At 34.9% G+C, this 24,636-nt stretch overlaps 1 protein-coding gene across 1 annotated transcript in view; it reads left to right on the top strand.

Moving 5' to 3' along the window:
* LOC111045522 overlaps positions 1-24,636 on the top strand; it is a 111,300-nt gene that overhangs the window by 42,224 nt on the left and 44,440 nt on the right. The window contains exon 2 of the mRNA XM_039437584.1: positions 24,537-24,590. Coding sequence (XP_039293518.1) covers positions 24,537-24,590 — 54 coding nt within the window. The remainder of the gene's footprint in view (positions 1-24,536; positions 24,591-24,636) is intronic.

Genomic DNA, 24,636 nt, shown 5'->3' with positions numbered 1-24,636 from the left:
TCTATTGTTCATTAATAAACAGTAAGGAGTGACTGAAACGTAGATAGACTTATGTATATTTTAGTTGAATTCTAGTGGATTTTTTTATCTTGATAGCAGTTCCACGTTGTCAGAGATGGTTTGTATTGGTGATTGAATTCGTGGTTGAAACAGTTATTTTCCATTTCTTGTCTCTATGGTAGCCGAATGATAAAATTTAAACCACGTAAAACTGTCATCAAGATAAACAATCCACGTAATTCCACTAAAAGCCCTAAAATTCATTGACTCCGATAAGCTTCTCAACCACTACTTCATGAAGCAGATCAACAATCTGATTGATAAAATGTATTTGACGTTGAAGCCGATTTACAACTCCATTTTCAGTGTCGATAAATTGGGTTCCACGCAAGTCTGAGGGATAGGAAACAGTAGGATTCAAGAGTTGCGGAGATTTCTGGTCCCAAAGCTGGAACAAACTGAGAGTTATCGAATGAAAACCAGTTTAGTCCACGATCGCGCTTCGTCTGTAGTCTGTATCATGTATATAACTGAGACCATAAATATACATCTATACCAGCAAAGCCTCAGCTATCTTGATCCAGGTTGAATTGTTTATTGCCCGCGGTAATAGAATGGGACACTAAATATATACGGGAGGCATTGGAAATAGCTATTTGTAATGATTATATTCGGCTGAATCCTATTAATCACAGGTAGCTGAAATATACCTGGATTCTTTCAGATTTTTTCTCTCCATCCGGCAAATCTTGATGAGACAAATTCCGGTGAAATATTTGAAACCAGTCCTATTTTGGAATGTGGGCAATAATTCCAAAGTCTTAGTTCTGGACATGTTATCTTGAAACCGTTCTACAGCAGTGCGAGCTTAATAATAATTCTTGCTGCAAGACTAATTCCCGATTTTCAAAATATTCCAGCTTGTCATCCTCCAAAACTTATTTGTGTAGGCATAATGCATTTAAAATCACTCTAAACACTTCCAGATCTCCTTTAAACGTAATATTCATCTGTCAATATCACTAAAAGTATTCATAAACCGGATAAATATGAAACTAACAAAGATTTATTTTGATGGTGGAGATAGTGACAGTAATATTTTGATTCAGATCAAATATCTGGGCCCTAAGCTCGCAGACAAGAAGACACTCGTGTTCTCAAGAAATAGGCCAAGTCAAATATAATCGGCTTCCTTGAACAGGTTTTGGGTGGAATTTTTGAAAAGCTGTTCTATAAAACGAATGTTTTCTATAAATGGGAAACTGGATGTTTTTGAAGAATGCTATACAGGAATTACAATGAATATATAACATTAAAATGTTGTATTTCGATTGTAGATCAAAATGAGGCAACACACATTACCACGGAGTACGGACAAATTTGTGTTGTTGTTACTATTTTCAGGGAATTTTCAACTGTCTGTATCACTCCATAAAGGTGTTTCCTTTCATGATGTTACATAATATATTACGTCGACTTACTTTTTATCGTTGTAGCCCGATAGTATTGATGGCATTATTCCTTGAGTAGTTTGTTCATTTGAGCAAGTAATTTGCGTACTACTTGCTTGTTTGTTTCTTTTCAAGGGCAATATCTCCCATATTGACTCCTCATTTTGAGATAGATTTATCCAAGATTACTGTTTGAAGTGCAGCTATTCCAGTACACGATACTACGCATCATTCATCTATCTATAATATGTTTATTGCTATTCATAATGCACAGCCGAAATGATCACAGATAAATGAAAAATACCAATTTGTCATATTTTTCAGTAGTGACATTGTTGCTGATTCCACAGTGTTGATGAAACAGTGTTCATTATTCATATCAATCCAGTTCAGTTATCACTGACTCTCAATTTTCCTTCGAGATCTCAAGATCTTGTTGCATCTTTCTCATAGTTCCTCCATAATTAAATTGGAATTTGACGTTCATTCCATTGAGATTCTTAGGTGGGCCGTCAACTAGAACCGTTTTCGTCCGAACTAGCATCGGCCGAAAACTGCCGAACGCGACCGAACGATCCCCCAACAAAGAAAGGAATAGATGCTCGTCCATTGCAACAGGTTCATATGGCCGTCTCCGGCCGATCAATTTTTCGATCCGAATTGAATGGGATTTTTCGGCTCTATCCGGCCTAACTAACTAGTCGACCTGAGACAACAAAGTGTTCCTAACTAACCTAAAATTGTTACACAGTCTTATTTGTTTTTGTTTTTTTGGAGTTGTTCTGTTTTATAAAGTTGTAACTATGGACAATGAAAAGTTGATAAGTTTGGTTCAAGAGCATGTTCCATTGTGGGTTATGCGAGACAAAAGATATCATCTTCGTGATGTTTAAAGGAATCTGTGGACAAAAATTACTGAACAAATAGGATCTTGAGGTAAGATTATTGTAATGAATAACTAATTCAGTGGATATTTGTTTATTCAATTTTCAAAATCTCAATATTATCATTGTTTATGAAAAATTTTGGTGGCTATAATAGTAGTTAATCCAATAATTGGCAACCAGCCAACTACTGAACTAGACTGACGTAAACGGTTCCAATGGACGACCATATTTGGCCGAATTAACGGCCGGCAGATTCGTCCGATCGAACGGCCGAACGTATCGGTTCCAGTTGACGGTTAGCCAAAAACGTCAGTATCTTTTACAGATTTTACAGTTTGACATGTAATTTACTGCGGGAACATTGCTTCATTGATGCAGTTTCATATGTTCGAAGTAAAGTAAAGATTTAACACGCAAATTCAAGTTGTGACGAATATTTTTCAAATTCAAATTCAAATTCAAATTCAAATTTTATTTATTCAAACTCACAATATTCACATTCAGAATCAATAAGAAAAACAAAACACTCTGCTCAGTAAGATAAAAAATAATTAATGGAAGATTAATAAAATAAATACTGGTATGTTTTATTAGATATACGGTAAATTTGTGAATCGGAATAAAAAATACTACCTGCTGGAAGTATACAATACTCCACGTTTGCAAGCAGGAATGAATATCACTTCAACTAATTTTAAATGCATGAATAAAAGGAGAAAGAGAAAGATTATATTTTCTGAACACTTCAAAGACTTTTTTTTCAAGAACAATGCTAGACTACCAAACATCACAAAAATGTCCATTGAAACTTCATTGAGTTTAGTGCCAGCTCGCACCATTTCACCAGTGTTATACTTCGATGCTGCATCCAGGAACAAACAAATTTGACTTTCTAATTCCTGAGGGAAAGGGCGTTCGAGTATTTGTGCATTGTGAGAGTGAAATGGCGTGTTTATAGCACTTGTTCTAATGCCCCGGCTTTGTATTTAGCCTGCTACTGAAGAACCCAGCCACCAATGCTATTAAACAATGCAACGGAAGCTTGGAGAATGGCGGCGATTGAATATGCGAATAGGTAATAGGTTACTCTCGACCTCAGCTTTGAGCACGTGCTTATATGAGTCTCTTCTCACTGTACAACACATGTATCTACACGCGTTTGTATTCAATTTTATAGGCTATTTTGCACTGAGAGTAATGTTATTCATCAAGAATTTCGTCAATATGAGTCAATATATTTGTCATGAAGCCGAAATTATTCTCTTCTCCCTCTTCAGCACATGTATGTACATGAGTATATTATAATAAATATATAACACACTATATTAAACTAGAATGATTTTTGAAACAATACAGAACATTTAACACAATAAATAAATATTAAGAGTGGTCAAACAAATTTATACTGTTTTTTATAGTTGCATAGAAGCTGCATAATGAGTTTGTATTGAACTATTGGATTTTATCGACTATTTGGCAGTGAGAGGGATGTTTTTCATCAAGAATTTTGTCAATATATATTTGTCATGTAATCGAAATGAGTCTCTTCTCACAGTTCAACTCTTGTAACTACACGAGTTTGTATTAAACTATTGGATTTTATCGACTATTTGGCAGTGAGAGGGATGTTTTTCATCAAGAATTTTGTCAATATATATTTGTCATGTAATCGAAATGAGTCTCTTCTCACAGTTCAACTCTTGTAACTACACGAGTTTGTATTAAACTATTGGATTTTATAGACTATTTAGCACTGAGGGGGATGTTTTTCATCAAGAATTTTGTCAATATATATTTGTCATGTAATCGAAATGAGTCTCTTCTCACAGTTCAACTCTTGTAACTACACGAGTTTGTATTAAACTATTGGATTTTATAGACTATTTAGCACTGAGGGGGATGTTTTTCATCAAGAATTTTGTCAATATATATTTGTCATGTAATCGAAATGAGTCTCTTCTCACAGTTCAACTCTTGTAACTACACGAGTTTGTATTAAACTATTGGATTTTATAGACTATTTAGCACTGAGGGGGATGTTTTTCATCAATAATTTTGTTGTATGCGAATTGTACTTGTGTTATGCGAACTGATAGAGTATGAGGGAAGAATCTAGATATTTTATAAGGAAATTCCTTCAATCAGGCATCTCTCTGAAATTTCACACTGTTTCTTCCCAAATTTCTAGAAATTGTTGTTTAAATTTGAATTATAAGTTATCTGGGACATTTTTTGCGAGAACGTGACATTTTTTCCTAATATCTAAGGAAGTTTTCTCAATATTAACATATTTATTTATTTATTCGTGGACAGAATCACAAATCATATAAATCAATATGATTAGGAAGGAACAACAGGCTTGGCCCAAATCTATTCCATTCCCAAACTTTGATGAATTTTGATTTTGTCCAAAAAATAGGTTATGTTTCTACTGTAAAACGTTCAAGTTCAATTTTCGTCCAAAAATATATATATACAAAAATATATGTTGCACATTACACCAGCTCATTTGGAGTAACGATGCTGAAGTTGAATGGTCAGTGAAAGGAATCTGAATTTCAATAATGATTTGATATCCCCTCATCATCATGAACATCACAGTGGAAAACAATATGAGTGATCAATTACCTCTTTTCTATTCAAATTGAATCGAATTATCAGAGATTGACAATTGTGTAATAATCGAAACCGGTCTTTCTAATTATCAATAAATCAGTGGTTTTTTGACAATTTCTTAGTCTTTTCCATTCAATATGAATAATTACCACAATATTAACTTCTCAACTACACAAAAAGTCTTTTCTATTCAATTAAATCAGAGTTAATATCAACTCATTGGAGTCTTTTGCAAGTGTGGATAGAACATGATAGATTCTAGTATTCATTTTCAAGGTGTGATTTCAAGGGGGTATCCTTTTTTAAAAAGATTCCAATTTTGATGATGTAAAAAAATTGAGTAACACAGACCAAATCCTTCTCCTTCGATGTTCTAATAACAGGGGAAAAATCAAATAAAGTAGTAAAAAGCGAATGAAATGCGGCAAAGTTGATGTGGAAGAATTTGGTGTGAAGGGTGTAAAATCAGAAAACAAGATATTCTGGAATAATTTGGAAATATAATTGGATGGAAATTCTTGTAGGATTCTTAAACATTGGAAAACTGATTTTATTGCTCAAAATGATGCGCATATAGTTTGAAAAAGTTTATTTTCACGAAAAAAATCTACACGGAATTTTCGTGTGGGAAAAATAATGATAGTCTGTGTAATCATAAAATATTGGTAGTATAACCAAATGGAAAACATTAAACGGTTCGCCTACTGTTTAAATTTGAATTAAGTTTGAGAAAATAATTCCATGTACCCTGGGCAGCCATAAAGCTGTAAGGGTCCTGTCATCCTGAACATGTTCCGTTCAAAAAAATTTACGTAATTCTCCCACTTTATTGCCGGTTTGAAGTTTGAAGTCCAACATTCCACATACTGGTCCAGCTCGTCATAGCAGCTTCTATCAAAAACTCAGTGAGGCGAGAATTTCTATGCTAATTGGGATTTGGGAACGGGAAGGTTACTTGTAGTGTTCATCCCACATCTCCATGACATTCACCATTATGGTGCGCTAGTCGACTGTCTAATGATGTAATAAAAACTCAATCTTATCGCTGGTGTTTTCGGTTCTAAACTGCCAATTAACTTTGAACACTGGACGCTGGTTTAGGGTAATCACCCTGCTAACACAAAAACTAAATACATTTACTTTCTAGTTTGGATGGCGACAGTGCCCATCTTCAGCAGAGAGGTGTGATTTTAGACGCTAATGAATGGTCGCGTCGACATCTCCGAAATAATATCCTGCCTAAATTGAGTGGGAGGTTGGAACTCTGCTTCTGACTTCAAAAGAGAACAAGACGTGTGTGCTATCAGTAACACTTTCTACCATGACTGACAAATGTCAAAAACTTCAATCAAAACTTCAACCTTACATGAGACTCAGAATCAGAGATTCGTCTCGTTATCCCATGCAGATTCTTCTAAATCTTGTACTTGAATGTTTTGAAGCATCTAAATTCAAAAATCTACATTGTGAAGATAATTAAGAACTGAAAATTCTGTAAAGTGAACAACTACAAGACGTAACCTATCTCGGACTATGTGTAACCTTATATAAATTTGAGAGAGGAATAGCACAAGGTTACCTTATTTTTTCTCCCCTATCATTTTTGATGATGTACATGTTATATGAATCAATAAAGAATAGAAAGAAGAATGTTGTGAATTTTTGGTCGTGTTTCCAAATTTAAAAAATGGGATCGGTGTTTTTGTATTATCTGGATTTCTCCACATTTTCACATAATATTACAAATGTTCGATCCTGTATTCAATACTATAAAATTTGGATAGGGTTCTAAATTTATTCATTGTTAGTAAGATCGAGTGGAGGCGTTGATATGGGGGCCGATTGAGAAGTATCTCTCTACTATTGAGAAATACTTACCACATGTTGTAGAATATACTATAGTGAGGTCCACGTTATAATGACAGTATTTGATCAACTTTGGTTTTGCTATCCATTTCTATCATTCGACATAGCCGGTGGTATTATCCTTTTCTAGGTCCACAACGATGCCAACTATGTTTTTGACAGTGTAGAAACATAATTAACCAATAAAGAGAATCGGCATCGCTATTCTTCTATCTTCATCCACTGCCATTATAACGTGGACCTCACTATAGATATACAATGTGCTGTCCTCTTCTCTATATATTGGTTCTTTTTCTTTGTGGGTTTCTGTTTTTGTTATGTATGTTTTGGAGTAGGCCTATGTTCCAACATTAATGAAGGTACATTAGGATCACAGGAAACTTTATAATGAAGGTACATCAGGTTCATAGAATCCTTCATAATGAAGGTTCATCAATGTTTGTATGAACTCTTCCGCAAGAAATGCACTTCGTATTGAAAATTAGATCACACATAATTTATAATATTTATAAAACATATTAAGAACGTTCTAATCATTGCTCTTTCTACCTTTGTAATAGTCTAGCTTAAAACTCTCTACTCTTAACTCTTATTTTTACTCTTACCTCTGTTCTCTAAACTCTCAAATTTTATTATTATTATTATTATTTTATTGATTCAATGATACAAAATTATTATGTAAAATAATTTGAGGAGGATCAACAGGCACAGCCCAAAACTGTTCCTCCCCGAATTTTGATTCATTAAAATTGTCCAGAAAATAGGTTATGTTTTCTTCACTTGATAAAATTTTGTCCAACTTTCTCACCAAACACTTGAAACAATATTAATCTTGAATTTAGAAAGATTAAGATCCATAACTTTTGATTCATAACTCTCGACTCATAACTGTTAATCTTAACTACTGACTCTCAACTCTTCAATCTTAACTCTTGACTCTTAACTCTTGATCTTAACTCTTGACTCTTAAATCTTAGAATCTCAACTCTTGACTCTTAACTCTTTAATTTTAACTCTTGTCTCTCAACTCATTAATCTTAACTCTTGACTCTTAACTCTTCAATCTTAACTCTTGATTCCTAACTCTTACTCTTAACAGAGCACTTCCCCAGTTATCTTCTCATCTGATACTAAGCCACGATTCTGATATTAGCTGATTACAGCAGTATGACTCTGCTAGGCTCCATTCTTCACGTCACTGGATATGAACGCATTATCGATATCAATGCCTGGCCATCAGTGGTTTCAAACGATGGGGTGTTCCTGTTCATGGCTGTACGTGTGTGAGACTAGGCTATCATGAGTCTTTGGGTTGTTGGAGGGGGGCAGGTAGAGGGGTCAAGAGAGCTGCAAGTAAGTTGAGTTGGTTATTAATGTCGGGCCGATCATTAGTTCACCTGACTCGCAACTTTTATACTCTCATTCACTTATCATTCTTCTTATTCTCTTCTCTATTTCGATGGTTCACTTCGCCTTCGATTTCTCATTCCTTCTCTCTCTCTCTTCCACTTCAGTTTCTTCCTCCTTCTAGCTTCCACATTTTTTTTTCTCCACTTTTCTCTTAGTCTCTACCTTCCAATCCTCTCTCTTTTGACACCAGTCTTTCTCGATATTTTATCCTATTATATTAAGCGAGCAATTTCTGTATGTCTGTTTATATTTTTACTTTCCTTGCCCTATTACCATTGGTAAGGAAAGTATTGCTTTCCGAAAAAAATTAAGGTACCCCAATTTCTAAATTTCTATACGTCTCAAGGTCCCCTGAGTCCAAAAAACTGGTTTTTGGGTATTGGTCTGTATGTGTGTGTGTGTGTGTGTGTGTGTGTGTGTGTGTATATAATATGAGTGTATGTGCGTCTGTGCACACGATATCTCATCTCCCAATTAACGGAAAGACTTGAAATTTGGAACTTAAGGTCATTTCACTATAAGGATCCGACACGAACAAATTCGATCAAATGCAATCCAAGATGGCTGCTAAAATGGCGAAAATGTTGTCAAAAACAGGGTTTTTCGTGATTGTCTCGGAAACGGCTCCAACGATTTTGATCAGTTCATACCTAAAATATAGTCATCGATAAGCTCTATCAACTGCCACAAGTCCCATATCTGAAAAAATTTCAGGAGCTCCGCCCCATCAATGCAGCTAGATTCACTCAATCACTGCTCTGCTCTTTTACTGGACACTACTTGAACAAGCACTACACTAATTCAAACGGTTTCCTCCTTTTGAGCCTCCGCACCAACCCTCCATTGTCTAGCAGCTGGATCGCCTCGACGTTGTCATGTTGGTGCAGTCGCCCCTCGTGCCTCTCCGCATGCCTCTGAATCCTCGGTGGACACCAGGTCGACGTGCAGGTCTTTATGAAGATCGCTGTTCCTGACATACCAAGAAGCATCCACAATGTTCCTTAGCACTTGTTTTAAAAACGTTGTATGACATTGATGTTGCTGTCTTAGTACACCCCCAAAGTATATACCATACGTCCATACTGGCTTTAATATCTGTTTGTACAGAAGTACTTTGTTTCGGATTGAAGGATGGATTTTCTTCCGATCAGCCAATACAGCTTCTTATATTTGATTCCAAGCTCTTCTCTCTTCTTCTTGACATGGGCCTTCCAGCGAAGCTTTGCGTCCAAGGTCATACCTAGATACTTGGCATCATTAGCATATGGTACAACTTGGTTGTTGATAGTTATTGGTATGGGCAGGTCCTTCTTATTGGTAAAATTGATGTGAATTGACTTTGTTTCATTCAATTTCATTCTCCACTTTCTAGTCCAATCTTGAATTTTGTTGATGGATCTCTGTAGTTTCTCTGTTGCAATATGAATATTATTGTCTAATGATAATAGATTCATCAATGTGTGCATGAAATCTTCCGCAAGAAATGCACTTCAAATTGAAAATTACGCGTAGATCACACATCAGTCCAGTCACTATATAGCCTACATTGGTGCATGCAATTTATATTGTAGTTCTGATTTTTCAATATATTATTTAGTTACATAAGAGAAGTCCAGAACCAATTTCTTCATGCAAAATTTCCTTGTGCTAAATACAGGATGGCCCAAAAACCTCGTATTTTCGGCTCATTTTCCAGTTTTCAGCTATTCCTGCCAAATCTCGTAATCGAACAGAATTTACTCCCGTCTTTTTTCTAGATTATGAAATTCTGAATAGAATGAGATCATTCGGAACTCTCTATCTCCAATGAGAAATAAGTTATGATTTTTCAAAAATGAGTGAAATTTGAAGAAAAAATCAATTTTGATGAATTTTAGTTTTTGATCAACAACATCTTCCGATTGTTACCATTTAGATGTTAATTCAAAATCCCTCTGGGCGTAATTTTGTGCTCTACAATCTGAGATCAGGTAGAGCACGCTATCTCATATAGATTCCCAAGTACACCTGTCAACAATGCTCCTTGTATTGTGAAAACACCGAATTTCAGCTTCAACCATCATCACCAACTACATTGCCCTTACGTTGATATTTCGCACAATGATATAAGTTCATGAAATTATGTTCCATGAGAATCACCCGTTAGATGCACTTCATGTCAATATTTCCTAGTGGAGAGGCGCGCTTAAGGACACCCCAAGGATCAAAATTTCAAACACTTATAACTTCTGACACAACGCTCAGATTTCGTCGTACTACACTTCATCCTTCTCGGCTCGTCAAGGTGGTCCAAAATCATGCATCATAAGTCAAATTCGGTCGAAAAGTGGAAAATTTATTGTTGAGTGTACTAAAGCCCATATTCCAATATACAAAAAAATGGCCAATTTCTATATTCAAAGTTATGTATCCCTTTTTTATGTCTATATTGACTGGACTACATACAATATTCATGTAAGATATCAATAATGTTCTAATCATTGCATTCTCTACCTTTGCAATAGTCTAACTCTCAACTCTTTACTCTTAACTTTATTCTCACCTTTGTACTCTCAACTCCCGACTTTTGATCCGTAACTCTTGATTTATAATTAACTCTACAATTAACTCTTGACTCTTAACTCTTGACTCTTAACTTTCTACTCATAACTCTTGACTCTTAACTCTCGACTCTTAACTCTTGACTTTTAATTCTTGACTCTTAATTCTTGACTCTTAACTCTTGACTCTTAACTCTTAACTCTTGACTCTTAACTCTTGACTCTTAACTCTTGACTCTTAACTCTTGACTCTCAACTCTTGACTCTTAACTCTTTAATCTTAACTCTCGACTCCCAACTCTAACTCTTAACAGAGCACTTCCCCAGTTATCTCTTCTCATCTGATACTAAGCCACGATTCTGATATTAGCTGATTACAGCAGTATGACTGTGCTAGGTTCAATTCTTCACGTCACTGGATATGAACGCATTATCGATATCAATGCCTGGCCATCAGTAGGTTCAAACGATGGGGTGTTCCTGTTCATGGCTGTACGTGTGTCAGACTAGGCTATCATGAGTCTTTGGGGTTGATGAGGGGGGCAGGTAGAGGGGTCAAGAGAGCTGCAAGTAAGTTGAGTTGGTTATTAATGTCGGGCCGATCATTAGTTCACCTGACTCGCAACTTTTATACTCTCATTCACTTATCATTCTTCTTATTCTCTTCTCTATTTCGATGGTTCACTTCGCCTTCGATTTCTCATTCCTTCTCTCTCTCTCTTCCACTTCAGTTTCTTCCTCCTTCTAGCTTCCACAATTTTTTCTCCACTTTTCTCTTAGTCTCTACCTTCCAATCCTCTCTCTTTTGACACCAGTCTTTCTCGATATTTTATCCTATTATATTAAGCGAGCAATTTCTGTATGTCTGTTTATATTTTTACTTTCCTTGCCCTATTACCATTGGTAAGGAAAGTATTGCTTTCCGAAAAAAAATTAAGGTACCCCAATTTCTAAATTTCTATACGTCTCAAGGTCCCCTGAGTCCAAAAAACTGGTTTTTGGGTATTGGTCTGTATGTGTGTGTGTGTGTGTGTGTGTGTGTGTGTGTATATATGAGTGTATGTGCGTCTGTGTACACGATATCTCATCTCCCAATTAACGGAATGACTTGAAATTTGGAACTTAAGGTCCTTTCACTATAAGGATCCGACACGAACAATTTCGATCAAATGCAATCCAAGATGGCTGCTAAAATGGCGAAAATGTTGTCAAAAACAGGGTTTTTCGTGATTGTCTCGGAAACGGCTCCAACGATTTTGATCAAGTTCATACCTAAAATATAGTCATCGATAAGATCTATCAACTGCCACAAGTCCCATATCTGAAAAAATTTCAGGAGCTCCGCCCCATCAATGCAGATAGATTCCCAATTATCAGGCTTCAGATACAATTGAAACAAAAAAAATCAAGTGGAGTAGATTGAGCATGAAAATCTCTACAATTAATGTTCAGTAACATTTTCACCTAAAATTGAAAATAAGCTTTAAACTCGAGAAAATGTGATTATTCAATTGCAAATTATTGTTGATTCTATTAAATCATTCACTATGAAGAGATAGCAGACCTCATGTGTGTCTCCAGCGTTATTGCCCTGTCACCAGCTGGCTCAAATCTTTGAATTGTAGACTTGAGATGCGCGGGAACACTAGCGTCAGGTGATCAATTTTCATAACGGCAAGGAAAGTTGTGTGAGTGCGCCACACCAGATTTTTATATCTGGTTATTTTTATATGTCTATATCTGGTTATCTGGTTATTTATGTTCAACGGATCTCGAAAACGGCTCTAACGATTTTCACGAAATTTGGAACATAGTAGGTTTATGATATAAAAATTCGATTGCACTAGGTCTCATCCTTTGGAAAACTCGCTGAACGACATTAAAATTATAATTCATCCTTGGCTGAAACAGCTTAGACTTTCGTCGTCTGTGGATAGTAAAAAGTGAGCGAGTGATTCTGTGGAAAATCAAAATATCGCAAACCGAAATTCATAAGTTGACGTATAGCCAGCTGTAAACTATAAACACGATAATTTTAGAGAATTGTGTTCTGTTTATCAATAAATAAAAATAACGAGCGAAGCTCGGTGCCCCGATATTCATTTTTATAATCGAATCTTCTTCCTTATCCTACATTCTTCGTATTCCAATATTATGCATCCATTCCTTTTCTCCTAATATTATTTGTTTTTTTTCTAGGTTTTGATTCATTCCCCTATCTTTCTCTCTCTCCAACTCTCTCGGTCGTGTGTTGATGGGAAGGATATCATTTTATATCCTTCTTAGAGAAGCGACAATTATTTGTTGAAACACCGCCGATTTATGAAGTTACATCACAATATTATATCAATGTTATTCTAATTGCATTCAATCTTTATTCGCATTGATTAATATTATTTACTTTGTAAAATTCGTTGAATAATTAGCAACATTACCGTCATTTTAATGTAAATTAGTGTATAAGCTAGTAAATATTGTAATATACATAAATAAATAAATCTAATCTAATCTTCTTCTGAGGGTTGTCAGAGAGAACATGGAGTCCTAACTTCTTCTTAATAGAGGCATAAATATTATCAATCAGTCTCAAGCTACTTCATATTGTTTAAGGTCTCTCATTATACTCCCCTCATGAATTTTTTTCAAATAAGTGCAATATTATCTCTAAAGTTTTTTATTCATTGTGATACATTATGTTATTTATTCAGAGTATTACGTCAACCTTCAAAATTTTCAAATAAATATTCCTGGACCAAAAATCAAGTGATAAAGCAGTGTGTGATTACATAACCTTAACCTTTGGGCAACAAAAACATTCTATCAAAATTTTTGGAGAGAAATACTACAGGATAAGCACAGTTTTTTGCTCCAAGGTCATAATAAATTATATATTCTATAAAATATATCATGATTATAGTGCTTTATACAATAAATGGAATGCATCTTATGATACTAGGTCCCTCTATTGCTTTCCAATTTATCCTTTCTCAGATTATAATATTTTTTGTGTGAATGATACAATACAGTTTTTCAATTTTCAGTTCTTATTATTATTCTACTCCGTATTTTCCACTACAATTTGTTCGTTCTCACCCCTCTTTTCCCTCTCCTTCGTCATCATCTTTCTCATTCTCCTTCCAACCATTTCTTCTCCACCGTATTCGATTCCCCATACTAATAATACATTAATACTTAAATACTCTATACATAAATACTCCATATTTTAATACTCTATCTTACCATCCCTTCTCCTTCTTAATCATCGTCTCACCCTCATCGCCGCTTTTGTACTTCATTCTTCTTCTTTTTCTTTATTTCTCTTTCCTACAATGCTTCGTGCTGCTATTTTTTTCTCTTTTCTCTAAGGCGCATGTAACGTTGCACACAAGTGTAGGGTGATAGAATAAGGCGAGCATCAACCAAGTATCCGCTAATTAAAGCTCTGATATCTGTTTGAGATCTTAGCACAGTTTCGTTCTCCTTTCTGATTCCTCCTTCTTCTTCATATTTTTCCTTTTTCTTCTTCTCTACTTTTTCATACTACATTCTTTTCTTTTCTCTTTTCTCTCATTTCTATTCGCTCTTTCTCCTTCTATTCATTCCTCTATCTTCTCTCTTCCCCCTTTTTTTATTCTCACTTCTTTTTTCTTCAATCTCCTCTCTTGCCACCACTTTCTTCTTTTTCCACTCATCTCTCTTCTCTCTTCTTTCTTCTCTTTTCACTTTTCTATCTCTCTCCTCTTTTCTCCATCATCTTTTCCTTCTCCACTTTTCTCCATTTTATCTCCTTTTTCCTCCTCTCTCCTCTCTTCTTTCTCATCTTTCCTTTCTTCCTTCTCCTCTCCTCACCTCTTCTCTCTTCTTTGCTCTCTTCTCTCTCTTGAATTCTCTCTCTTCTTTCTCCTCTCTCCTCTCTTCTCATTTATCTTTCCTTTCTTCCTTCTCCTCTCTTCCATCTTGTTTGTTCTCTTCTCTCTCTTGAGTTCTCTCTCTTCTTTCTCCTCTCTCCTCTTTTCCCTTTCCTTTTTTCTTTCTCCCTTCTCCTTAGCAAATGTCTGACACAGTTCAGCAAATAGATTAGATTGGTAGACAAAAAAGATTATAGCGAATAGTTCAGATATCAGGATTGGTTGAATGAGAAACATTTCAATCCTCTCTTCTATCTTCTTTGTTCTCTTCTCTCCCTTGAATTCTCTCTCTTCTTTCTCCTCTCTCCTCTCTCCTCTCTCCTCTCTTCTCTTTCATCTTTCCTTTCTTTCTTCTCCTCTCTTCTTTGTTCTCTTCTCTCTCTTGAATTCTCTCTCTTCTTTCTCCTCTCTCCTCTCCTCTCTTCTCTCTTATCTTTCCTTTCTTCCTTCTCCTCTCTTCTATCTTCTTTGTTCTCTTCTCTCTCTTGTATTCTCTCTCTTCTCACATCTATTTTCTCTCTTCTCCCTTCTCACACCTTTCTTTTCTCTTTCGTTTTCTCCCCTCATTTTTTCTCTTCTCTCATCTTCCCTTCCTCTTCTATTTACTCTCTTCTTACCTCTTCCAACTTCTCTCCTTTCTCTTACCTGTTTTCTCATCTATTTTCTCTCTTCTCCCTTCTCACATCTTTCTTTTCTCTTTCGTCTACTCCCCTCATTTTTTCTCTTCTCTCATCTTCCCTTCCTCTTTCATTTTCTCTCTTCTAACCTCTTCCAACTTCTCTCCTTTATCTTACCTGTTTTTACTGCGAGTTCTCTCTCCTCTGTTATCTGCTCTCTTTCTCACTTTCCACTCCTCTTTCCTCTTCTTCCCCTTCTTCATCTTATTTCCCTTCTCTTTCTTCTTCACCTACTTCTTTTTCCTATTCTTGGTCAAAAGAAGAGAAATTCTGCTCCGCCTCGCACTCAGGCCTGTCCTGAGATTCACATAATTTCGTCAGCATTCCTCATGCATCTAACACCGACACCTCTCATTCAACCAATGCTGACAGAATGACGTGAATTTCACTACAGCCAGCTCGCATATCAGGCCGGGATAAAATTTCAAAGCCGTTGGCTGGGCTTTCTCAGTTTAGCTGTGTGATGCTGTGATGCCATCCCATCCATGTTGCAGCTAATTAAGTTGAGCCTTAACTTTTTTCCGATCACCTCGCACCGAACTTGCTCACTTTCCCACCGTTATTCCACACACTAAATGTCAAATTTCGCTTGAAAAAACTGTATCTGGTCATCTGGATTTCCTCTGAAATAAGCTGTTTTTTCATTGTGATGCTCACAAAGTAAATCATTATAACTTAGTCGAGCAAATCTACGTGTAAGAGACGATTAACGGCAGAAAAACACCTCCCAACAGATATTTGGATTGTTGAATCTGGTGGGATTACTCAATTTCAAGGGAAACGTTAAATCTTTTCTGAAGTACATAATATATATCAGCAATAATTATGTAATAATAATATCAATATGATTTGTGATTGTTTCCACAAATAAATATATAAATTATTGAAACAAATCATTTTAACTTCACAGTTTCTGGGAGCAATTCAAACGTTCGAGTGGAAGGATTGTGAATGGCTGACGACGTGTCTAAATTATTATAATAAATGCTACTATAAAAAATAAAATATAAATGGAACATAGAGTATTTGAAGTGTCTCTGATGCTACATTGTAGAATAGTACAATATCCTTTATAAGAAATTATAGGTCTATTAGCAACAATTCTTTCTTAGTTCGAAGCTCATTTTTGTCCACAGTTTTAGTTTGTACAGCTCATAAAGCTGCGTTTATACCAAAGTTATAAACAAAATGTTAATACATTAATCCTTATAGATTCTATCACATTGAACATAACTTATCATACACATGATGAACACATGTGTTTGTCAAGTTCCTTTCAATCTAATAGAATCTATAAGGACTGAGTTATTAACATTTCGTTAATTGACCGAACGTAGTGAGGTCTATGATTTTACTACAATTTTCTTTTCCCTGTCTGTATGTAAAGCAATTACGGCCAAACGCATTGATAGAATTAGATGAAGTTTGGCAAGAATATTCCTTCTCTAACTGCGCGTCGATGTATACACAAGGTTTTTTGAAATTTTGCATTTCAAGGAAAATATGGAAGGGAAAGGAATTTCCTCCATACTCTGATATTATTATATAAATATATCGTCTACACTGAAGATAGGATTAATCAGATATGAAACTATTCATAATCAATCAGCTGACAAGTGGATTATTCAATGCATGCATTACACAGATGTCTTTTGAGAACGGTAAACAGGTGAGACCAGATACTTGTGGATGAGAAAACTGCGTGAGGTCACAAAACTACTAGTAACTTTGGTGTAAGCGCAACTTCAGAGTTGTACAAATTTGAACTTCAAAATTTTATAAATTCGATTCGAATTTCTCAAGTGAATGGTTTAATTAGAGATGAATTCTCCTCATGATTAGTAAATTATACTCTACTGCACAAATATAATCAGAATATCAAATACCGTGTCCTTTGTCCATTTGTGTGAGGACTATGGAGAGTAAATTTGGAGCATTATGATTGATTTACAACATCAAATTAATTTGGAAATGTCATGAGCTCGTAAACAAATTACCAAGAGCTCATTCAGCTGTTCAAATTTCGATGATTTATTGTCAGAATTAGATAATAAATGGCGAAACGCTGCTGACTTGCACCTGGTGACTTGAACACTTTTCGCAGTCATTTACGAACAACGAAATGACTTCTGCAGAAAATAGCCTACTGGCTGCACCTGCAATATGTTGTGAAACAGTGATGTGTTTTGTTATCTCGTACTACTGGTTGTGCGGGTGCCATTTTGAAAGAAGCCTGAATTTAAAATAAATGACTTCACCATGTTTCACTTTCCTTGTCTATGTACTCTCGCTCACTCATAGTGAACAATATCTTTCACTGTAACAATATTCTCTGCGTGAAGAGAAGACTAAGTTTGTAAAATATTTGCTCTTATAAATGCGTTTGTTACAGAATCGTACTAATAGTATGTTTATCCCTCATTTCACTTCCCATATCAAATTGTTTCATATATGTTACTTAACTTCCAAATTCTACTTCCATAGTATGTTGAATAATTTATTTATATTGTACTTAATTAGGATATTTCAATTGGTAAATGTTTTCTTTCCAGATTGGATAATATATTTTCGAATTCATTGCAGAGATCTGATCTTGAATCTTAAAACTAGACAATGTCCTATCAGTAGTTTTGTGGTTTTTCAGTGAATTCATGAGATCTCATGCTTTGATCTACCATTTGATGTTTTCTTCAAGAGATATAATATTAATGAGTTCTCATTAAAGATCCTTTCCCAAAATGTGTGTTGAATGTCTTTTTGTTACAAAATATAGTCATTATAATTGTTTCACATTTATTTTTTTCCAATTTCAATGTCAATTCTACAATTCTTCTCGTAGAAATTACAGAGATTCTGCAACTGGAACCATATTCTCAAAAAAAAATTGTTCAACAACAAATTAATTCATCTATCACTCGTTTTGTGGTTTCTCAGTGAATTCATGTTTCGATCGACCATTTGATATTTTCTTCAAGAGATATAATAATAAGTTCTCATTGAAGATCCTATTTCCCAGATGTCCTATGCCCTTTCAAAGTCACATCCATGCCATCATTCCAATAAGTCAGTTTGTTACAAATTCTAGTCATTATAATTGTTCCACATTATTTTTTTTTCAATTTCAATGTCAATTCTAAAATTCTTATCGTAAAAGTTACAGCAATTCTTTTGATTTTCTGCAACTGGCACTATATTTTCAAAAAAAAAAAAATGCTTAACAAGAAATTAATTCATCTATTCCCTTCACAAATGTGATGATTGCTAATGTAAATGCATGACAAATTCTAATAGAATACCATTGGAAATCAAAGGAGAGGAAAATTTCAATAGCTTCAAAAGAAAAATTAGACATTGGTTATTCAGTATTGGGATACAAAGTAGTGAGGAACTAGTAGTAAGTAGGATTTAGATCTAAGTAGTATTATTTTTAAATAAGGTAATTTATAGGTAAAATAGTACCTTGGTTCAGTATCTTTGTACTAGGTGATGCTAAGGGTAATAGATATAGTTTTAGATTTTTTGGAATTTTTGTATCATCTGTTGTAGCATAAATTAGTATTAATATGATGATAACCTCGACATATCTATATATATAAAAGCGAAATGGCACTCACTCACTGACTGACTGACTGACTGACTGACTGACTCACTCACTCACTCACTCACTCGCATAACTAAAAATCTACCGGACCAAAAACGTTCAAATTTGGTAGGTATGTTCAGTTGGCCCTTTAGAGGCGCACTAAGAAATCTTTTGGCAATATTTTAACTCTAAGGGTTGTTTTTAAGGGTTTAAAGTTCGTCTTTTAGCATGTATATTCTTCTTCTCCCAATCTCTTAATAATTATAATTGAAATTTCCATATCATATGTTACTATAGAACTATAATCTAGATAGAGTACCTCTTCGAAACAGTTGTTAACTGGCAACTAAATTAATAATTTTGTCAGGTTGGCATTAAGTTGAGATGACTTTGTTGGGTTGGCACCAAGTTGAAGATTTAAACGCATTTATCGCGGAAAAATTGTTTGGGCACTGCTACTTCAATCTTGGGAATATTATATTACTAGCCGTCAGGCTCGCTTCGCTCGCCATATCCGTTTAGTCTGGACCCCCGACTGGATCGTCCTAACATATGATAAAAATGCTCAAATGAAAAATGCAGGCGAGCGGAGCGAGCCTGCTGATCTCATTCTTGGACGATCAAGTCGGGGGTCCAGGGGGCGGAGCCCCCTGGCTAGACGGATATGGCGAGCGAAGCGAGCCTGACGGCTAGTATATTATATAGTGAGGTATCATTTTATAAAACTTGAATATTGTTATATTATTGAAAATGTAAGAAAAAATATGTATGAATTATGAATAATGTATGAATTTATTAGTCGTTCATTAATTTAGTATTGGTGGAGTAAGAGGATAAACCTCTTACTAGCTCTTATTGAAAATTTTCGAAATATCTTATCATAATCTGTCAATATTCTATTGACAATGCTCTACCTCTTCCTTTTCGATAAGAATAATACAATACACATCGTAGGTTTTGCATTTATACATTCTCTTCAATGAATTTGAAGGTATGATTATGAGTATCCTCTCTCCAATAGGTATAGTTATAGTAGTGTGCAGCTAGCATGAGCTATAAGCTGGCGACAAACGTAGCAATAATTGCAGACAGGAAGAACACCTCCCTGAAACTTAATGGACTTTTACTGGTGACAAAAGACTAGCGCCCTCCTCAACGGGCACTCATCCAAAAAGCGCAAGCCTCGCTAAATGACGCTCTGAATAATAAATCAGGTGGGGATGGTAGAGGGGGTAGATTTTGTGGATGGACGGGGGAGGGAGCACTCGGAAAAGGAACCTTCCTGTTCTTCAGAAAAAGCGAATGCGAGCTCTTGAGTTGGACATTATGAATTGTTGATAGCATTCCGCCATTTGTCCCAATAAAGATTTGTGACAAGTCTTGTAAAGTATGATGTTCATCTGATAATTAATGCTTTCGTTACAAATTCGTACACGTTCTATGAACATGAAATCAAATAATACATGACAAATTGGAAGATGATGTAAGATCAACAATACTAGAATTAATACCGAATAAACAATATAATTATCTGGGGCTGCTATAACTTAAGGCGTGTATATACTTGTTAGACACGATGTACAAATAGGAAGTGCAGTTCTAAAGATTCCCTCTCCAACCTACTTGTAATCCATGATACCATTCATTCATTCATTCATTGTATAAAACACTATAATCATAATACAATTATGACATTGGAGGAAAAACTAGGCTGAGCCTGTACTATTTCTCTCCAAACATTTTGATAAAATGTTAATGTTATCCAAAAGTCAAGGTTATGCAATAACATACTGCTTCGTCACTTGATTTCCGGTCCAGGAATAATGATTTGAAAATGTTTAATTCATAATCAATCCAAATTCAATGAAATCCTATAGCTTTTATGGAAGTAATATATTGGGATTTACCTCAGATTCATAAAAATTCAAAAATGTCCATTCTTATCCTCAGGAGTTGAATGCATTCCCCATTTCTCACCAAACAGTCCCGAAGAGTATGAATTTTTTCCAATAATTACTTCGAAGCACAGTCTAGACTACAACAAAGTTATGAAAATTCTATTCCATTGATATCCATGGTTTGCATTTGATTAATAATCTACAGTGCTGAAACATATCATGATTTTTTTCATATATATAGAAAAGATTCCTTAATATTACAGTATTCTCATCTCCACAAAATTATCTTAGTTGGATCTGAATTTCAAATCCAGAGAACATTCAACAATACATAGAGCTTATACAGAAGCTAGAAATTCAACTTCTATTACAAATTCAATCAAGAATAAAAGAAATTTCTACTGATTTATACCAAACATTCAACTAGATTATGAACATATTTATTGTATTATTTGCTTATACTCTTAAAATAATCCAATATCCCTCACAGACCAGGATGTCACAATTTTGACAGTTTCTTTTCAGTGTTATTTCAACTAGTAAAACGATCCAGAAGCTGTTCAGACGGACTCCACATGATTGTGACAGTATAGGTCCTTCGGATAAATCAGTTCTCTATAGAGACCTCTATTGATATAATGGAGAGTTCTCTATTGATTGAGTTCTCTATTGATATGATAAATCTATCAACCCTATTCAGCTATTCCTTCAGCTGTAGGTGGTGGCTATGACATGCTCCACATTACTTTGATTCATGAAAACGGATATAGCGGTGTTGTTTGGCTATGATAAGGATTCTGGGCACAATGATAGCGCTAGAAACGGAGCATACTTGAGAAATAATGGTTTACTACTCCATCTTCACCATTGAAGTATGAGTCGGAACTTGGAGCACAAAGGTACAAATATTTCTGGAGATGAAAAAAGATAGCGAAATTTCAGAGCACCTCCCTGTTTATTCTTTACCTACCAGCCCCTACAAACACTCACTCTCTCATACACTTTCTCTCTCTCACTTCATCTCTCTCGTTCTCTGCCTCTATCACTCTTTCTCTTGCCATCACTCGCTCTTATTTTCTATCTCTCGTGAAGGATTGTGTGCAAACTCAGCATTGGGTACAATGGGTCTGCCAGTGGCAGTAAATACTTGTTTCTCAGTCTCCAGTTATAAATTCCCGCTCAGTTGGCGACTTAATATCCACTTTAACCTGAACGAACAATGCTCGCCGCTCGCAATTTCACCCCAAATGTGAAAAATATGATTTCTCACTTATCACTGAGGCATTATATACACATTATTTGTGGGTTGAATCCAGATCCCGGTCCTTTCTCTCATTTTCTGTGGTATTTGTACGGTAAAAATGGAGTTGACTCTCCAAAAAAGATTTCTTACTCATTAAGAAGCTTTCTGATTCCTTTAATGTGTTATTCTATCATAACAAAATGTATTGTTGAGAAGAATGGATACTGGCTTCATAGTTTGTACTTGTATCCGGTCTCTGTATTATTTTCTTTCTCAAACAATAGTTTGGGTCGCAATGGAGTATCATTTCTCACAACAATAATTTTTGGCTTATCTTGCTCATATCTCAGAGAATAAGAGCCATAAGAATTAATTTCAGAGTAATAGTAATAGTTATCATAAGATGAAATAAATATTCAATTTTCATCAGTGTTTTTCCAATATTATGTATCCAAATAGGATTCTGAAGATAGTAAATGACAGTGATAATTATTATTATAGTAGGAATTGAATATTCAGTTCTATTTAGTGATTTGTTCTCAATAATGAATTTTGTATGCAGGTTAGGATTCTATTATTATAGTAGGAATTGAATATTCACATTCATTCAGTTATTTGTTCTCAATAATATGTGTATACAGGTTAGGATTTTGTTGATGAATTGCTCTCATTTTTGTTGTAGATGGATTTCCATTGACAAATTAAAAGTGTATCTTTGTGAGATATATAGCGGAAAATTGTTAATTACATTGCTGAAAAACTGAGCTTGCGAGCTATATTTATTGTATGATTTGAGGTATAACTTTGAATGCTCAATTATATACAGCTCCATCGTACCTTCTCAAAAGATTTGTACAATAATATAATTGATTCTCTCATTATATTCTCTCATTATACCAAAGGATTCTCTGATTTGATATATTCCGTATTTGCATAAATCAGAATCAACACTCTTAACTGTATTAGTGTGACTATTCACTAGAATAATAGTATTGTTGAAGAATGTTCTACTAATTCATATGATGAATGAATAAATCGATGAATTAATCAGTAGTCCGTGTTAAATAACTTTCTCCAAAGCGAACTTTACTTGTTCGACTTGAAAAGTCGTTTTGCTTCCCATTAGATTCCTGTTCAACAAATTACAATTCACCCACATCTCCACTGCAGATCTATGACATTGTGCTATTTAGATAAATCACCAGCATAATTTATGGTATTTATACAATTTACGATACTCGATAAAAATAAATATCCAGGGTTGACTTGTTGTGAATGTAGCAGCCTGGTAAGTGATGGTCGAAGAAACAATGTCTGTTCAGGCTATAGGTGGAACAGTGCACCATAGAAATTTATGGCGATATAAATGCCGAGTCATTAAATATGGAACCGTCCTGTCTGTGTTCTATCATTAAAATCGTATGATTACAGTCTTAAAATTCACTGTTTGGATCTGTAAAAGAAGATTTAGGTTCTTGAGTGCATTCATATGAAGGGGGGATGGAGGGCTTGGTTACAGATTGAGAGAGAATCGAGTGGATCTCAGGAGATAGGAGGATGAGAGAGGGATATCTAAGAGGTAGAGAGTGTGTGTGAGAGAGAGAGAAGCTAGCTGTAAACTGTAGCCTACTACTGAGCACCATTCAATTAAGTGGTTCCTCATGTTGTACTGCTCAGCCAATCCTTTTTCTTTTATTGTATTTAATTACACATTATAGACGCCATCAATTTTATGGTAATTCTTTATTACTGTGCTTTACGATCCTTGCTTTCTTCCCATCTTATTCCACAACAGTCAACTTTTTACAGTGTTTTGCTATTTTCCTACACTCGGTGTCGGTATTCCTTATCATCTTGTGTTTCCCTCATCAACTGAGAAAATAAAGTTGTATGGTTTACAAGTTACCCTAGACATGCATATCATTATATCTCCCTGGGAAAGACAATTATTGAGAACTACACCATATTATAAGACGGAAGAATATAATATATTGCAGCTTGGAATTATTTGTGAGGTAATTTCAAACACCTTCTATGAATTATTTGAAATATTTTACAACGGTATTGGAAGGATCTGCTATCATTATTGAGTATAATCATAGATGAACTGTATGTAGAATCTATAAAAAGTTTCTCAAAAGGTACAATTTATTAAATTTATGAAATGTATGTAAGTTGGAACAAACTATTTGTGTATTATTTGCTGGGATTTTAGTATGTAGGATCATTGGAACAAACTCTTGAATAATTATTATTTGTTTGGATTTCAGTTCTGACATTATTTTATTGTATTCCTTGAATTATATTCATCTTAAATTGAACACTGTAGAAATGTTTTTAAATACCTCTCTTCCGAAGAAGTAACATCTTCTTAATTATATGTCTTGAAATCGTTCCATGTTAGTCTCACAATAATTTAACCTTCTCACACTAATTGAGTTATTTTTGTTTTTACAGTTCCAACCAGCGTTGGGCTCTGATAGATGTCGGAAAGGATCTGAGTGCAGCATTGTAAGTAACTAGTAATTAGTAACCATTACATCTAGTAACTAGTAAT

The sequence above is a fragment of the Nilaparvata lugens genome, chromosome 11, assembly GCF_014356525.2.
Source record: "Nilaparvata lugens isolate BPH chromosome 11, ASM1435652v1, whole genome shotgun sequence".
Lineage (NCBI taxonomy): Eukaryota > Metazoa > Arthropoda > Insecta > Hemiptera > Delphacidae > Nilaparvata > Nilaparvata lugens.
This window is presented reverse-complemented; position numbering and strand designations above follow the sequence as displayed.